Source organism: Danio aesculapii, chromosome 8 (assembly GCF_903798145.1).
Source record: "Danio aesculapii chromosome 8, fDanAes4.1, whole genome shotgun sequence".
In the NCBI taxonomy this organism is placed as follows: domain Eukaryota; kingdom Metazoa; phylum Chordata; class Actinopteri; order Cypriniformes; family Danionidae; genus Danio; species Danio aesculapii.
This window is the reverse complement of record NC_079442.1, coordinates 39,743,034-39,762,003: the sequence shown is the minus strand read 5'-3', so window position 1 is coordinate 39,762,003 and position 18,970 is coordinate 39,743,034. Positions and strand designations below refer to the sequence as shown.

At 34.6% G+C, this 18,970-nt stretch overlaps 1 protein-coding gene across 2 annotated transcripts in view; it reads right to left on the bottom strand.

Annotated features, from left to right (window-relative positions):
* Positions 1-1,128: 1,128 nt before the first annotated feature.
* LOC130233763 (low-density lipoprotein receptor-related protein 8-like) overlaps positions 1,129-18,970 on the bottom strand; it is a 44,461-nt gene continuing 26,619 nt past the window's right edge. Inside the window, exons 8-12 of one of the 2 annotated variants that reach the window (XM_056463955.1) lie at positions 17,643-17,782; positions 16,662-16,806; positions 5,655-5,768; positions 5,407-5,564; positions 1,129-2,870 (exon numbers count right to left, since the gene is read on the bottom strand). In XM_056463955.1, coding sequence (XP_056319930.1) covers positions 2,844-2,870; positions 5,407-5,564; positions 5,655-5,768; positions 16,662-16,806; positions 17,643-17,782 — 584 coding nt within the window. In that variant the 3' untranslated portion in view covers positions 1,129-2,843. The remainder of the gene's footprint in view (positions 2,871-5,406; positions 5,565-5,654; positions 5,769-16,661; positions 16,807-17,642; positions 17,783-18,970) is intronic. The other variant, XM_056463956.1, reaches the window with a different exon arrangement.

The following is an 18,970-nucleotide window of genomic DNA, read 5'->3' as shown; positions in this document are numbered from 1 at the left end:
GGGGGATATGTCCCCCTCACTTTTAGAGACAGACCATTTAGAAACAGGTGATTAATAATTATATGAACGTAAACTTGTGGATCTCATACAGCTGTCCACCCCACTTTTAAAAATGTCCGCTACGCCCCTGGGTGTTAGTAATGATATTTTAGAAGCGAAGTGAGTATCGTCAAAGTTCAGTTTTACCCATGCACAAAACTGACACTAAGGAGAAAATAAACTTGAATTAAGTCTTCATTTTTGTTTGCTATGCACACAAAATCATCCCTGTAGCTTGATAAAATTCCAATTGAAACACTTAAGGCATGTAGTCTGTTTTGTCTTCTGCATTTTTTCTCAAAAAGTATTAAAGGTATTGACTTAGGTGGAGGAGTTCAAGTATTTTGGGGTTTTGTTCACGAGTGAGGGAAGGATAGATCATTGCAGCGGCAGAAGTAATACGGTTGATGTACCGCTCCGTCTTGGTGAAGAAGTAGCTGAGCTGGTCATGACCGAAAGGACAAGATTTCGGGTACAAGCGGCTGAAATGAGTTTCCTTCGCAGGGTGGCAGGGCGCACCCTTATAGATAGCGCGAGTAGCTCTGTCACCCGGGAGGAGCTCGGAGTTGAGCCGCTGCTTCTCTACATCAAGAGAAGTCAGCTGAGGGGGCTTGGGCATCTGTTTCGGATGCCTCCTGGACACCTACCTAGGGAGGGGTTCCAGGCATGTTTCGCTGGGAGGAGGCCTCGGGGAAGACCCAGGACACGCTGGAGGAACTATGTCTATCGGCTAGCCTGGGAAAGCCTCGGGATACCCCCCGGAGGAGCTGGAGGAAGTGTCTGGGGAGAGGGAAGTCTGGGGTTCACTCCTAAAACTGCTGCCCCGTAAGCCGGAAAAGCGGATGACAATGAATGAACGCAGTATTAAAGGTGTCAGACTACTCCCTGTTATGTCACTTGCTCACACATTCACTGTTCTTTATGGCATATATAACGTACGACTTTCGTTTCAAATCACCCTATGACTCACATCATTTCCCTCCAGTGACCCTGCATGAATTACTGGTGGAAATTCAACTTTAGCATCTATTATTCGTTCTTACATTATTTATTGATCAATAAATCATTTGTTAACCCAACAAATGTCAGGTTGACAGTTTTCTTCAATAGGGTAAAAAAGCTGATAATGTACTCAAGAAAAACAACAGATTAACTAATTTTAAAAAGAATTCTAATAAAACTCAGATTTTATTTCTTCCAGTATTAGTCCAACATATCACCATGGGTAGGCCCACACGGAATCTGCATGCGCGCGCAGAATTTCGCGGATTTTTAGCGCATCATTGATTGTTTTTTTTACTTGTGTAGATGTGTAAATTTCTATTTATTCAGTTTTTAAATTTATTTCAGTAATATCATTGACTAATATGAAAATATTCATATGATTTATTTACAATACAGTTTTTAAAGTAATAATTTTCTGTCTTTTAGTGGAGATATTATATGACACTTGCTTTGTTAAAAAAAACAAATAAAGTGGATCTAATTGGATTTAAATTGTAAACATAAAATACAAGTTAAAAAGCTATTATTTTTATTTTATATACTAGGTTTTAGTTATGATACTCCGAAAATCATTCTGCATAAATCTGCATAAATTTAACAAAAGTCTGCGCAGAAATGGCAAAAAATGTCTGCAGATTCTGTCTGGCCCTAGCCATGGGTCATTAAAATGATTCAACAAACAATCTTTTAAACCAAAACTGTACCAAAGAAGATCCAAACCCTTCTTTAAAGCTAAATGATTTACAGGAAAATAAATAGCCATTCCTTTTGTCCTCACGTAATAAATACAACACAACCATCTCTGTGGTCATTTCCAGCATCAGTGAATTTCTAAATAACATACATGGTCTCCATGCACACATTTCACACCTTCAAAGACAGATTGGTCAACTTGTGCGTCTATGAATTCAACAGTGATGGACAGTAGTCACTTTGTCACTAATTACAGCAGCATAAACTAAACAGGACAACACCTTAAAACAAGTTCAGAACTCATAAACTTATTGAGTCACGATGTGGTCTGTTAATTATTGACAGAATACTGACTATATGATTTTTTTTTACTGCTGTATGTCCAGTGTAATGCATAACGGCAGAAAATCTACACTAAAAATGTTCGTAAATGAGCAGTTTTCCATATTTTGTCATTCATATTTGTGCTTTTCCCTATTTATTTATGCTTTTGAATTGCATTATGTTAACTTGATCTATCTGTAAACAACTTTTAACCCCCAAAAGTGACCTTTATTAACATTTTTAATAGCTTAAAGTGATATATATACATATATACTTTTTCTTACACATTAAACTATTTCAAACTTCTAAAATGTCAATAAAAGTCACTTTGTTAAACTGTGGAGTTGAATTTTCAACATCAAAAGTGGACAGAGCAGAGATCAAGGTCCCATGATGCAATTCACAAACGTAAATAAACAGAAAACTCAAGATATTATGTACATGTGTATATAAGATGAAAAGACATGACACAGTCATACGCCAATAATTCAGAAAGTAAATAATATCAATAATAGTCTAACAATAGCATTTTTTTTTTATCAGACAAACAGGATTCACTGAGTGCAAATTCAGTTTGACTGTTGTTCTGTGCAATAATTAATCATTAATAGGCATTTGGTAGATATTTAAGAGCATGTTTGGGGCCTCCAAGCAGGATATTTGTGTAGAATCCAGTTTCTGCCCCTGCTTTTTGTGTTCTGGTCCACACGTGACAGGAAATGTGGGCTGTGAAATCCACCACAGGATGGGTGCAGTTTCCTCACAGGAAAATGGTGTCTTTCTTATTGTGTCGAATTTGAAGAGAGGGTCTGCAAGAAAAAAGAAGGTCAACATTTAGTGAAATCTTATCCCCCCACCCCTCCTAAGGTGGTTTCACTACCTTATTCACTCCCTTATCAATAAAGCAGGCCAAAACAAAAAAACAACACTTGATATTCTGATGAGGAAACTCCCAAAGAATGGTCTTTGATGAGCTTTTGTCTCCAAAAAAAAAAAAAAACAAGTGTGTGACTCTTGATGGCAAAAAAGGTCCAACATAAGCTGCATAAATATTCAGCTGCTAAAAAATGAAGATTCTTTTGTTTTATCTGGGTTTTTAAAGAGATTTGTCAAACCATTAATGGAAAAATCTATAACAAGAATTTCCTGCAAATCTTCGTTGTCGATCTCTCTCTGTATTGCCAGGAATTATGAATTATTTTTAAGTTAGATTTTGGATTTCCTGCCAGTTGTGTTTTCCATCTCATGCTCTTTTTATGTCTTTTGGCAGAAATTCTGAATTTAAGTAGTTTTTTTTTTTTTTTTTTGAGATTTTATGCAGATTTCTCACTCTCTAGCCAGGAATTCAGAATTATTTTTAAGTTGTGTTTTGGATTTCATGATGATCTTTTCTGTTTATCTCTCTCCTGGCAGAAATTGAGAATTATTTTTACATTGTGTTTTGGATTTGATGCAATCTTCTATGTCTATATCTCTCTTGTTTTTGTCTATCTCTAAGTTTTTGTCAGGATTGTATGCCAACCTTCTCCATCTCTCATTTTTAATAGTTGCGTTTTGCATTTTATGCTGATTGTCGGTCTTATGGCAGTTTTTTTTATTCATTTTTAAATAAATGTTTATCCTGCCTGGTAAAAAATAAAGGGTAAGTTTAGATTAAATCTAGATTCTCCTGAAATCCTTACAGCTAGCAGATCAGCTGTTTAATCATAACTTGAAAAGTCACTTCAATTTGAAGTCAAATTAAATTATACATGACTAAGAACCGGAAAACAGAAGTAGTATAATATAAAGTGTTATTTTTATTTTTTTATTTTTTACATTTTTATAGAAACTTTAGAAAAGATAGCACCTTCAACCAAAATCTTAAATCATATTTCTAACGAATTAGCTAAAAAGTATTTACATATACATATTTCCTTTTATTGAAACATTCACTTTTAATTTATTTCATTATTTCAATTTATAGTCATTTCCCCCACTGCTTTACTTCATTATCCATTAGGGCTGCACGGTATTGGAAAAAAATTGATGTGATGCATATTGCGATATTGAGTATATTTTCACCAGATGACTGGAATACCTCTAATTGTAAAAAAAAAATCCTAATTTTAGGCGGACTGTGATAATTTAGTAGCGAAGTGCATCTGCAAAAAATACAATTAATCAATCACATATATTGATAAATACAGTAAAGCAAAAACGTAAATGAAATAAACTGTTTTCTGGGAGTCTAATTATTACAATAAATTTTTTTCATTGTTATGAACGATTTACCTGGCTTGAAATGTTCACACAGTCACAAGCTTCAAAAAACACTTGCAAATGACAAACATTTCAGAAACATGAGTGTTCAACTGTTCCTTCTGGTCATATAATCTTGATTCGACATTGCAGATCCTCCGATGTGAATAATGCAGATGCAAACATTGCGATATCGATGCTGAAACGATTTATTGTGCGGCCAATCAATCACAATTATCAATCTTAAAATCCATTTCCAAATTAGTTTTATTTCATTGCATTATGTTTGATTTTCTTATTGTCAGCATGCAAAGACCCATGGAAAACTTATTGAATAAAGAAAAGTAATGTATAATAAAATAAAATAAGAATGATGAAGATACTATTATAAACATCCTGAAAAATATTATTATTATTATGTATTGTAAATAAATAAATATTGTAAATTATTTAAAATATATATATCTATATTTATCGATCTATATATTTATGTATATATAGATGAAGGCAGTTCTTTGCTGAAATGCGTATGTTTTTTAAGGATTAGCCATGTGCATAAAGGTTTTTAAATATTTTTTCACATTTTTCGAGTGCCTTAGACTGATTTTTGTTGTTTATTCTGATGAATCCCTTACCCAAAGTGCACTGACACATTATTTAAGCTAGCCCTGAGCACTTTTTGTTTGATTTTGAATATATATATATGCATTTTGACACTAAATAGTAGTGTTGACATGCAAATAGCCAAAAACTCAATGTGGGTATAAAAACTAAACAAAAATAACAATATGAAACCGGTTGAGTTAAGTTGCTGCTTCTGGAGCTCTGGTGTGTCAACTTTGCTCTTCCTATTTGACCATAAAAGCCCAACAAATATGGCATCAACACTATCACATGCCTTCTTTTACAAGTCTCTTTTTAAATTGCACAGTAGAGGCTGATACTACATGTGTATAAAATGTGCGATATAAATAAACCTTCATTGCTCTCACTTTTCGATGCTTAAAGATCACACTAGGAAAGAGTTTTTATATTCTTTAATTTATCTAAACTGAAATGATTGAATGATTGGAGGTTTATCTCTGTAATCTGACAGTCTCTTACTTGATGTTCATGTACTCCAGGTAGACTGGATAACAGAAGAGGATCCTGAGATTCTTTAAGTGTCACGTCTCCAAGCAGAGAGACTGAACGATGGGCACAGAATTCAGATCTTTGCCACCACAGAACCAAACCAAACAGCAGCACACTGAGGACGACTGCTAGACACAGCGCAAACACAGGTGAGCAATGTTAAAAGTACAAAGAATAAAAGTGAAATGCTTTGAGGTTATAATGGAAATTACACCAACCAATCATAGTGAGCATCAGTGTGAACTGTGAATCAGGAAGTGCCGTTTTTGTTTCCGATGGCAGCAGATCTTTGTTTGAAGAAGTCTTTGTTTCCGATGGCAATAGAACTTTGTCTGAAAATGCAAGAAGAAATTAAATACAAATAATCACAATCATATTTTGTTAGATAAAATAATGGCTTGTCTTCTAAAATCTTCTTATCTTCTAAATGGCTTAAAGCAGCTAAAAAAAAAGAAAGTAACACTTCTTGCATATACTCTAACACATAAAGGTGTTAAACAGAACTTTCACAGAGGAGATATTATGGATTTCCTTCTTTACCTGGTGTGAAGAGCATTTTTAATCATCTAAAAAACAACGTGGAAGAAAGAAACTAATAGTGACTACATTTACATGGACATTCATTCATTCATTTTCCATCAGCTGTGTCTCTTTATTCATCAGGGGTTGCTACAGGAGAATGAACCGTCAACTTATCCAGCATATTTTTTACACAGCGTATGCCTTTCTAGCTGCAAGCCAGTTCTGGGAAACATCCATATACACTCATTCACACGCATACACTACGGACAATTTAGTTTATTCAATTCACCTATAGTGTGACCCACTATAATGACCCAGCCCGAGTTCAAACCGGCGACCTTCTTGCTTTCTTGCTAACCACTGAGCCACCGTGTCGCCATTTACATGGACATCAGTGATCGAATTATTTGCGTTAATCTGAATAAGACAATAATATGATTAAGAAGTTTGCATAAGTTGCATTTTGAATGTTCTGTTCATGATCCTGTTTTACATGTTATAGCACATAATACGATTAACGTCATTGCGTTGCCACGCTACCCACGTTTACTCCGGAGTTTCATGTAATTTCGGGTGTTTCATTTTTAATTTTGTCGACTTCAACTGCAGTTTGGCACTTTCACTTTCATTCAGGAACATTCCATTCATGCCCCCGTGACAAACGACATATTGGATGCGAGTATGAAGCTGAAAGAGTGTTGTTTTAACAGAATTTAATACCGCACGCCATATGGGAAAAAACTTTCACGATGCAGCTGTCTGTGGTCCTTCACTGACTCGGTAGGTGCAGAGAATAGTGTCAAACAGCCGTGTGTGTATCAACTATCCTGTCGCAAAATGCAGTGAAAACACCATGCCATGAAAACACCTACACCATAGTAATAGTTTGATTGTGGTGTTTAGATGTCTGTACTGCACTTCAATAATGCCACTAAAATGTCTTAATTTGATTTCTGTTTAGTTGGATTATGACTTTAGTCTGATTAAGGTAATCAAAAATCTCTGTTTACATGGTAGACTCTTAATCGTACTGTCCTAATTGTATTAAAATCAGATAAATGGTGTTCATGTAAACGTACTCAGTGACAATAAACAACCTTTTCTAGTTTTAAGAGTAGAGTCTTGACATTGAAGGACATTTTTTTAAAATCAAACTTAACTTTACAATTTTTTGAGAGACAGAGAGTATTTTAGGGGGGCTAGAATAAGAGTAGTTGTTATTTTTTTTAAACAGAAAATATTATTAGCCCACCTGAGAAATATTTTTTCACATTGTCTACAGCAGTGTTTCCCAACCCTGTTCCTGAAGGCAAACTAACAGTACATATTTTCGGTGTTTCTCTTATCTGACCCATTAACTTCAGGTTTGGGAGCCTCTTCTGATCAGTTGATTCAGGTGTGTTTGATTAGGGAGAGATTGAAAATGTGGACTGTTGGTGTGCCTTCAGGAACAGGGTTGGGAAACACTGGTCTACAGAACAAGCACTTTTGTCCAAAACGTGGTTAATTATCCTAACTTGCAAAGTTTACATAACCTTGTTAAGCCTTTAACCTTTACTTTATCTTACAGAATAAGTAGAAAAATATTATGTACTGTCATATTGGCTAGTACAAATGAAATTAGTTAATAGAAATTACTTTTTGCCTAAATAGAAAAACATCTGAATACTAACATTCAACCACAATCATATATTCAGAAACATTGTCATTGATAAAAATATGCACAATTAAACAACATAAAATAATAAGAAAGAAAAAAACATAGTAATAATATTTTAATTATCAATAATAAATGAACAGGGAAAGTGCATCTATTATATCAACCCAATAACTCTGCAACTTGGGGACCAAAAAAAAAAACATGACTTAAATTACACTGAGGTGCATGACATCATTCACATCTGTCTTTAATACTCGGAAACATTTCATCCTGGCCTTAGAGAAATGGATACTTTATATTGTATCAGGCTAAGACTAGAGCACATTGTCCTACAATGTATTCTCTGCAGTGCATCAAGCCACCATTATTTTTTTTAAACTTACCCCCAATTTACACTCCCGTGCTTTAATTGTACTTTACTATATTTTTAAGCTAAATTAATAATTTTAAAAGATTATGATCTTAATTCAAACATACAATCTTTTTTCCTAAATGATGAAGATTACTGTTTGCCTATAAAACTCTTGAAAACATATCACAGCAGAAATCATCTCATTCACTCAGTATTATTGCTTCTGTGTAGCAAACCTGATCTTCACAGAAGTAATGGGATAAAAGTGTAAACGCTGATGTCTACAGTACTAACTAAAATAGAGTAGATGAGTTTCCTTTCCCAGAGATGGGTTGCAGCTGGAAGGGCATCCGCTGCGTAAAACATATGCTAGATAAGTTGGCGGTTCATTCCGCTGTGGCGACCCCAGATTAATAAAGGGACTAAACCGAAAAGAAAATGATTGAATGAATGAATGAATGAATGAATGAATGAATGAATGAATGAATGGATGGATGAGTTACCGAAAGTAACTTCAAATTAATATTGTCAGTGTGTGAAAACAAGCAAAGGTTAAATTTAATATTTTCCACTGAACCATTCATTCAAGCGATTTTGTAGCGCCAATTCTAAATTATCAACATTAAATGATATTCTTACCTAGGGTAAAAATATAATGATAATAATATAACAATATTTATGTAGTAAAACCTTTAATGAAACTGTTAATTCTCACCCTAACAACCAAACCTTAAACCTACCTACAGCATTAAACATGCTATTGTATTGTGTTGCACCTGAAAAGCAGCCAAAGTGTTTTGCAATAGAACATGTGCATAATTAATGGTACCTAACATTCAAATCAAGGTAAGCTACTACAACAAAAAAACACACACATACATATATGTGGTTTACAAGGACTCTCCACATATGTAATGCATTTGCTACTGTAAAAACACTTATTTTATAACCCTACTCCTAAATCCAACGCCAAATTTGAATGTTAAAATAAGTAACATTCAAATAAGTATGATTTTCAAGCATTTTGAATTTCAAGGACACGTGATATGGCCTCATAAACCACCTCCTTAACATTGTAATACCCGGGTCATAACCATTTCACCATACAATTTTATGTATACCACATATATACACACACACACACAAGATTGATAGGAGTTCACCGTTAGGGTGTAATGACACATGCAGGATAGCACCTCAAAAAGTTAATTTCAAAACATGTATACATTCACAGCACATTATATTACTGCATGCACGCGCACACACGCACACACGCACGCACGCACGCACGCACGCACACACACACTTTAAGACTATTTAAACCAGAGATGGGCAAAAGTTGGCCCATGGTAACCTTTTATTTGGCCCACCATCCCATCTGGGAAGAATGATAGAGATGGTTTAGAGACTGTCAATTCAAATCTAATGTAACCTTTTGGTTTATTGTTAAAAGCTAAATGAAATTAAATGTTTCATTCATGTTTTTATTACAATAAGTTATTATTTTAAACATTATACTGCATCAGTTAATACGGTTTAAAGTAATGTTTTCTAATAAATGAAGAAATTACCCATGGCAACTTTATTGTAAAATATTTTGATATATTTATCTTCGACCCACAGCTATTAATGATATTTGGTTTTTGGCCCTTTATATGAAAAGGTTTGGGCACCCCTGCTTTAAACCCTTCAATAATAGGATACAATATAATGTTTTTCCAGTAAACCAGACTTGACAAGACATGCATGTCTAACAAAAGAGCCTGGGATAACTAGATATGATCTACTGAAATCCAGATGTGTTTACTTTGAAGTTGGCACAAAAGACACTAATCAAAGTTAGCCTAATGTGGGCCAGAGCAAATGAATCGAGGCTTTTTCAACAAGACATTAATAATTCAGAGAGACAAACAAATCTTTTTATAAGACCCTGACCTGAATTTACATGCACGCACAGATGGAAACAAATGAAGGATGAAACTAAAAACTTTCACTTCATCGCTGATGTATTAGGTCTGTCTATAGACCCATATTACCACATTTCAAAATAAAGTTCTGAGGACAAATAGAAGTATAAATGATAAACTACACAATTATTTAGTGTGCACTCTACACATTTTCTGTTTGACATTTGTAAGTGCACCTATGAATGCTTTTTAAACTCAGAAAAGTATAACTTTATAATTAAACTAACATGAACAAATAATGCACAATACGTTTATTACTAGGGTTGGGTATCGTTTGGGGTTATTTCGATACCGGTGCTAAATCGATACTTTTAAAATGGTACCGGAGCCGTAAGTTCTGTGAACCACAGCGTCCAGATACCTTTTTACATATGATGTGGGAATGTCCAGAGGTGCAAAAACTTTGGGATTCGATGCTGAACATTTTATTTAAAGTTAGAAAAATTTGTTTCCCCAAAGATCCTGTATTGTTACTACTGAATGATAACTCTCAATTTCCCTTAAATGCAAAGGTCCGTAAATTTTGGTTAGCTGCTTCAACTGCTACAAAGAAAATGTTGGTACAAAGGTGGAAACCTCCTCATGATCTCTCAGTTAAACACTGGTTACATTCATTATTGGAAATACTGTATCTGGAACTGTCATCAGCACGGATCAACCATGCCAAAGTGGTGGACATTCTTACGACATGGAAAATCTATATATGCAACGTCAAAGAAATCTTGGACACTTAACCCTCATCTGATGCTACGGATGTCAACTAAATGTAAAGTATCTAACAGCTAGGTCTAAACTATAGTTATTCTGTGTTATAATGGGGTGGGGGGATGGGGAATTATATGGGGTAATATCTGTTAAAAGTATTTTTCTATCTGATTGTAAAAATTGTATATTCTCACTTTCAAAATAAAAAACTAAATTACAAAAAAAAAAAAAAAAAAAAAAAAACGGTACCAGAGCCGAAACGATGCCTAAACCGGTCGACAAAAAAAAGTATCATTATAATTGAACAATATAAATATATACATTTATAATAAGTTTAAAGTAAACATCAATTTAATTTTTTTCTATATTTGAATTACATTAAAATATTTATTTTGATAATTTGTTTGTTAGCATGAATGCAAGATTTGCATTATGCTATTACCATTGCATTAGCTTACTACTAAGGTTGTCATCAAAATCAGGGAACACCTTTTTTCTGGGTTTGGGGCTTGTGACTACTTTTCCATGGACATCAGTGATCTAATGATTTGCCTTAATCATAATAAGACACTAATATGATTCAGGTGTTTACATGAGTTACTTTTTGAATGTTACATTCATGATTCCCAGTTATATGTTATAGCACATAGATCTATTAATGTCATTGTGTCACCAGCCTATAAATGTTTCCTCCGCAGTTTGTGTCTGTGGTCCTTTAAGATAATCAAAAATCACTGTTTACGTGGTAGACTCTTGATCAGAGTATTGTCTCAATCAGTTTAAAGAGTATTGGTGTCCATGTAAATGTACTCACTGAAAGTGCCAGAAGTGTCAAAGACAGTCCCCTGTGTTTCCCCCCTTACACGCAACTTTTGTAAAGCATCTGCTGCATGTTGGTATGTCAGAATCCTTGCTTGTAAAATATAGCCATACTTTAGAATGCTTAGTTTAAGCAAATTAGATGAATGCGATCATGCGCAGTGTTTCCCCTACCACTAGATTAGGGGGGTGAACAAGTTCAAGTACTCGGAAATCATGGCGACTAGAGTAAATGAGCAAGACAACAGATTGCGTGAGGAACAGGGATAGTCTAAGCATTACATTTCTTTGGTTAAATGAATAGAGCAGCAAAGATATCACTAGTGCAAATCCCTCTATCTCTCAGTGATCTGCTGTCAATAGTTGGAGACCAGCAAAATATTTGATTGGTCCTGCATGTATTTAGGCCTTTTTACATATATAACAACGGAAAGTTCTGTTTTGACAATATTGCAAATTCACTAAAAGCTGGCAGGAATTATTAGATAAATAAAACTTTATTTTTTAACATGAAAATATAATAATATAAATTCCTGTAACACACTCATTGCTATAAACAGTAGTTTATATACCTTTTTCCTTTCAGTAAAGAAGAATTAGATTTATAGGTGTGCGTTTTAATTCTTATGCATCCAACATACGCTGCAAACTTGTTCTTGATTGAGACTGAGATTGAGATTATTCTTTTGTCATTTGCAATGTTTCTAAACTGCATTGTAATTTTTCATGACAATTTCTATATCTGTGTTATATTAGTTTCTGTGGCGGTTCCTTCCACTGTGGCAACCCACAAGGTTTAAACTTAGAGGGAAAATGTGCTCAATGCATTATAAAGCTTGAAGCATTAGAATCGGTGCTCAGCATCAGCCGTTCACCATGACAAGGAATTGGTACTCAATATCATGTGCAAAAATCCTAATAGGATCATCCCTATCTTTGACCCAATTTGGCTGTCAAAGCAGCAATACTCCCCCTGACTGTACAAGACTGATCTCGGTAATTCAGTAAATACACCCTTACGAAAAAGAAGTATACTTAAGTAAAGGTCAAGTGTAAAAGTATACTTTAATTAGTACGTAATTAAGCCCAAGATACACTGCAGCTGCACAGTTTGTATATAAAAAAAGATTTAAAATAAATGTTCATTTTTAGCTTGTACGGTTGTACAGTTCAAATAATTGTTCAGTTTTTTGCTGCTGTCATTAAACAAAACAAATTAACACCATGACTCCTTGTGTCGGTGTCAGTCTGAACAGCCACGCAACGCCGCACCCCCCCCCCCCTCCCCCCAAAAAATTGTAAACCTAGGGGAAACACTGATGCGTGTTGATGAAGGGTGTTGCTCACTGCATACGCCGTACTACACGCTTTGCCTTCTATAAGCAACAAGAACAAATGCCTCACATCGGTGACGGTGTCCATATCTCTCAAAATGTTTAGAATTAAATACTTAGAGATGGTGTGTGACACAACGTGTACTTATGTGTGCCTTTGATGCACCCCTTGATGCTTCCTAAGGGTGTCACACACCGGATGCGCTGCTCAGAGCCGCGACACGTCGTGCACATGACAGTTAAAAGTGTCACACACCAGACGCGCACATTCACCGAGTTTCGGTATCCAACCCTATTTATTACTGTATTTGTTCATCTTTAAAATTAGTTATTACACAGCTGTCTGGTATACTTGATTCTGATTCATTAGTCACGACATTCCAGGGTATGTTATTCTGAGAGAACAACCGCTAAATAACACAGGCTCATCCAGAAACTTCGTATCACCTTGACCATCAGAGAATATGTTCAAATCCATATACTAACACCCACATTCACATGTATATGCTTGTCTGTCACACCGCGGTTTTTGACTGTTTTCGACAGTCCATCTTGTGAATTAATAACATGTAGGTCAGTATATGCATTATTCATCCAGTTTAGTTTCTGTCAGCTTTGCGTATTTGACTGTTTGGTACCATCTTGTGACTGAATAATGTGCAAGTTAGTGTATGCTCCATCAGCTGTTTTCCTGTCTGTCAGCTTTGCTTTTAATAATGTGTTAATAAATGGCTTTAGGTTGGAACATTGTTTAAAAAAATTTTTTTTGCTTAATTTTTTTGGTTTTGTGACTAGTAGTTGTGTAATAAGAAAGATAAAGTACATCCAGGACGGTTGTTTTCAGAATAAAGGCCTTCAGTCTTATATAGCAGTGGTCTATGCTTCGCATCAGCTTGCCAGGCTTTATTCTGCAATAACAACATCCTGGATGTACTTTATCCCTAACCAGTGTTAATTTGACAGCAAAATTTTATTTAGTTTAGTCTTTTGACTAAAATTCCATTTTAGTTTTAGTCATATTTTAATCTTCTGAATCAATTTAGTTTTAGTCGACTAAATTTCATAAGATTTTAGTCAACTAAATCTACTCTAGCGAGAGTCTATTCTATTTCAGTTAAGCAAAAGCACACACTCAGGTAAATAAAAAGATCCGATGTTACCTTTGCATCAATTTTGGGATGATTCTGCTGATGTTGCTTTAGTTTTATTATTTTTATAAGCTATTTCCTCCCCATAAGGTTTATGTTTTTTTGTCTTGATATCTACTGTGAATCTTCCTTTTCTCTCAGCTGTTGCCATTTTATTATAGTTTAATCAGACAGATGCTCCTATGGAAGATGTTGTAATTACATCCCGCATCTACTGTGGACCAGTTACCTTTCAAATGTGCGAATGTGTGTCATGCATCACACACACCAAGATTAATTCTGATTGGATATTTTCCAGAAAACATCCTTCAGTCATATTCTCATCTAGTCAACGATAGTGTCAGTTGTTTTATTATAGTTATCGTCATCATCGCTTAATTTTTATTTCGTTTTCGTCTAGTTTTCATCAGTAGAAACTTGTTCATCACAAAAATTATGACAAATTTTTTTTGTCAACAAAATCTACTGTCTCTAACTTGATGTTAAAGTCATTCATTGTTAGTTCTTGTTAACTATTGTTACCACGCATAAATTTGGATTTTAATAATGCATTAGAACTATGATTAATAAATGCTGTACTAGCATTTTTACATAAAACATTTTTTTCTCAAATTCCATTTTATTAAAATGTAAACATAAAATAACAATTACATCTAAACTAAACAAAGTAACAGATGTATGTTCATCCTAATCACCAATTCATTTGACATTCATTATTTTTGTTTACTGCTCCCTGGGACTCCTGAGACAAAGTGTTGCTCATTAATAACTTTTGTTCCCCTGGCCTCGCTCTGCTTCCCCTGCTCTCATTATATGTTAACTAATGTAGCTAACTAATCCTGCTTGCTGTAAAATATTGGATCAATGTCCTCATGTTTTTTATGCTAAATTATGATGCAGCACAAATTGAGATTTATCAGAGCGGGCAAAAGTTTTCCCGCTTCAGTTTGCGGTTCTATATTGTTTACTACTTTACTTAAGTACATATATTAAGTATCTGTGCTTGATTGGAGTATATAGAACAATTAATTCATGAACTGAACTGACATCTATCTGTTCATGAGTCAACATGATCCGTTCAGAGTGACACTCCAATAATTCATTCACTGATTCAAGTGATAGGTATGGAGTGAGTCTCTAATATAGGTTTCACTGATTCAAATGATCCATTCATAGCGAGTCTCCAGTAAAAAATTCACTGAATCAAATGATCTATACAGAAAGAGTCACTGAATATGCAAACTTATCTGAGTGGCGTTCAGCTTGTGAATGTGGTTTCACTAGAATTATCGCTAATTATCAGTGTGATTATTACACTAAGACAAGTCTAAAAAGTCACCATTCTTGCTAAATAAACATCCTGTAACATCACTAAGTACATTTACTTCTCAAGTTAATAAAAAAAAAGTACATTGACTCAAGTAATATTGAAAAAGATGATGAAGTTTATTCTTCTACTGGAGAAATGTATTCTTCTACTGGGGAAGTATTTGATTTGGCTATCTGCATTTTTACTCAAGTGCCTAATTTGTGTACTTTGTCCAACTCGATTAGCAGATTGCTGTGTTTTTACAACTTGCTATATGTTGTGTTGACACCAGCGAGCATGATTAATGATATAATTGATTAATAATAGAGTAAAAAGTTGAAAACACCTTAGCCGGTTTATTGTTCTTAGTTGAAAGGAGTGTCACCAAGAATGCATTTCATCTTCTGCTGCTGTAGCTTATCTACTCTTCAGTTTCATGGGTTGGGGTTATCCTGAGTTCAGACTGCACGATTTTCAAAGTAGTCATGTCACAGATGTTTTCATACTGCATGACTATCTGGGGTAGCGTTCTGTCAGTGCTGTGTTTACACTGTAGGATGGATCGGCGACAGGGGGTTTCTAACTGCATGACTTTCCAATCGGAAAAATCGCCGTCAACTTTGTCTCTGTCCGCAAACTACGTCTCACTACCAAACACATGCATTATTAACGACATAATGAGAAAGTAGCCTTTAGTGAGGTAGAAAATGTAAGTATTTTGCTCACCTCGACTTTGAAGGCAATTAGCAATTTCTCTCAAACTTTTTTTCTTTTTCGACCCAGTTGTGGTATTGCTCAGATGACACGTCAAACAGACACAGTGCTGCTGCCAAACAGTGCTGCTGCCAAAGTTCCACTAGTTTTTCCTTAATTTCTTGGGTCAAAATAGACCGAAAATAAGTGCTTTTAACTTCTCCCCCAACCTCCCGCTGGCCTGCCGATACCCACACTAGTAGATGCTGCTCTCTGATTGGCTGTAAGTAACCACCGATGTTATTTTTGATCAAAACACATTTCACACGGCATGACAGCTCCAGATATTTAGCATGCCAAATATCTCACTGGTGTCTGCGACTCATCAGCGATTCTCTCAGATTGCATCTTTTTTTTTTATAATTATTTTTTCGGGGTTTTCACCTTTATTAGATAGGATAGTAGAGAGTAGACGAACTAACAACTACACCACTGGCGCTGACCAGATTGCATCTTTGATAGTTACACTGTGTGATTGTTACTCACATGAACTTGGGCACTGATTTGCCCATGATTTCAGTCATTTCTCTGCAATTTCTCAAAACCTGTCGGCAAGTCAAACTCGGGGCTAAAATCATGCAGTCTGAACTCGGCATTAGGTAACCTGACAAAGCCTGAATGGGATTTTAGAAAACAGTGTTAAGATTTCAGACTACCTGCAGGCTGTAACAGTGGGTGAAGGATGACCAGTCCAGCTGGTGAAGCAAAACCCAGTCTTTGAGACACCCTAAGCATGGTGCCATTGTGCTTGTCTGCACTACAAATAGAGTTGGTCAACTGGTCACTCCAGTACACTCGACTCTAAAAAAGAAAATAAATAAATAAATAAATCAAGCAATAGCAACTAAACACTACTTCATTCTAAAATCCATGACAAATAGTTAAAACATCACCAATAGTTTCATAAAACAATAAAAATGCATAAAATGTATTGAGAAATAATTGCATCCATTACTACTCTAACGATGGCATATTTACACCAAAAAATTAAGTACTAGTATATAATAATAATAATATTAAGAATAATATTAATTAATCTATATAGTAACAAATAAATAAATACTTGTTTTTAATGATTAAGTATGAGCATATACTAATACGGACAAGTGTGCATCTAATAAGCACTTGCCTAAAGAATAACTACTACTAGTATATAAAAATATGGAGCTGTCACATGCATATAGAATACAGTTGATATCTCAAAGATCACCACAGAAGTCAACAACAATATTTGACTCACTATTTAATCAATATTTTTCTGTATATGTTACCTACATTAGAATAGATACTTGTGACTACTGAAATATGTACTAGTATCTAATAAGTACCAGTGTCTAATGGAAAAGTACTAGTAACTTAAAAGTACTACTTTGTTTAATTGGTACTAAAATATAATGATTAAGTACACGTATCTAATGAAAAAGTGCTAGTATCTAATGAATAGTAATTCTTTCAGTGTCTATTTATTAGGCAGTAGTATGTAATGAATGAGTACTAGTAACTAACAATAACTAGTATCTAAGTAATTAAGTATGGAAAAATACTAGCAACTACAACATAAGTCCTGTCCTAGTAGCATGAACATAGATACCGGTATGTTTTAGAAATGAAATATTACAAAGGCTTGTGTTTTGTACCTCAAATATGGCCAGTCCAAACGGCTGATCCAGATATCCATTGGACTCTACAACCGTCTTTCTATATTGTCCATCAAATGAAATCCTTGATATCGAGCGCAGACCTGAGTCAGCCCAGTACAGCAGCCTACGAGGAACATCTAGATGAGCAGAGAAAAAATATTTTATCATGTTTCAAAGTGATGACAACCATAGATTACAATTACTATTTACAGGCATATGATACAAGCATCCTTAAAGTATCAGTTCACCCAAAAATTTAAATGCTGTTAATAATTACTCACTCTGTTCCATTCTATATTCAGAGAACAAAATACGATATTTTAGATTAAATCGCAGAGCTCTCTCATCCTCCATAGACAGCAAGGGTCTCTAAATGTTTAGGAAAATAATCGACATCATTGTCAAAGCATTTAATGTGACTTCAGTGGTTCAATTGTAATCATATTAAACTCCAAAAACGCTTTTGTGCAGCAGAAAAAAAGTAAAGATCAGGCTGTGCTTTTACTACTGGCAATATAACACTTATGTTGTGCGCCACTGGCTCTAATTGGAACACGCTGTATTGCACATACTGTAGTAAAAACATCCCCCGACCTATTGCAAAAGAGAAGGAATTGGCCAACATTGTAATTTTTTCCTTTTTTTTTTTGGTGCACAAGATTGTTTCTGGAGCTTTGCTTAATTAGTCACATGGTGAAGTCACATGGACAGTTTTGACAATGTTTTTTTGTTCTTTTTCGAATTTGGATCATTGTTTATTTTTTTATTTTCTTTAATGATTTTACAAAGTATTTTGTGCCAAAGCAGCTTAACATAGAATTTCTAGTAAATTGAAACCGTGTCAGTTCAGTTTTCAGAGTTGAAGTTCAGTTCAGTTCAGTGTGGTTTAAATCTCATTGCTGAAATTCCAAACACTAAAGAACAAATCCATCGATGTGCAGATCCACAAGTCTCCTCATTGCGGTCTATGAAATATGAGACAGCTCTCAGATTTCATCTAAAATATCCAACTAATGATAGAATGATATTTTTTAGGAGAACTGATTATTTGAATGCATGAATGAAAGAAAATAAAAGTGAAGTAAAATATAAAGTCGAAAAAACAATTGCTTAAGAGACATTTAATCTAAAATGGTGGCCGAAATGATTTGTTTCAATAATTTAATTTCGATTATTTTAACACCTTACAGATCTGAAAGATTATTTGAGAGATTTCCCAGCAAACAATTTTGTTTAACAGACGTCTAATAGACATCTAAACGTAGACAGCTTGACTAAAACAAGGCTAAACTTGGGCTGACAGTGAAAATCTAATAGACATCTAA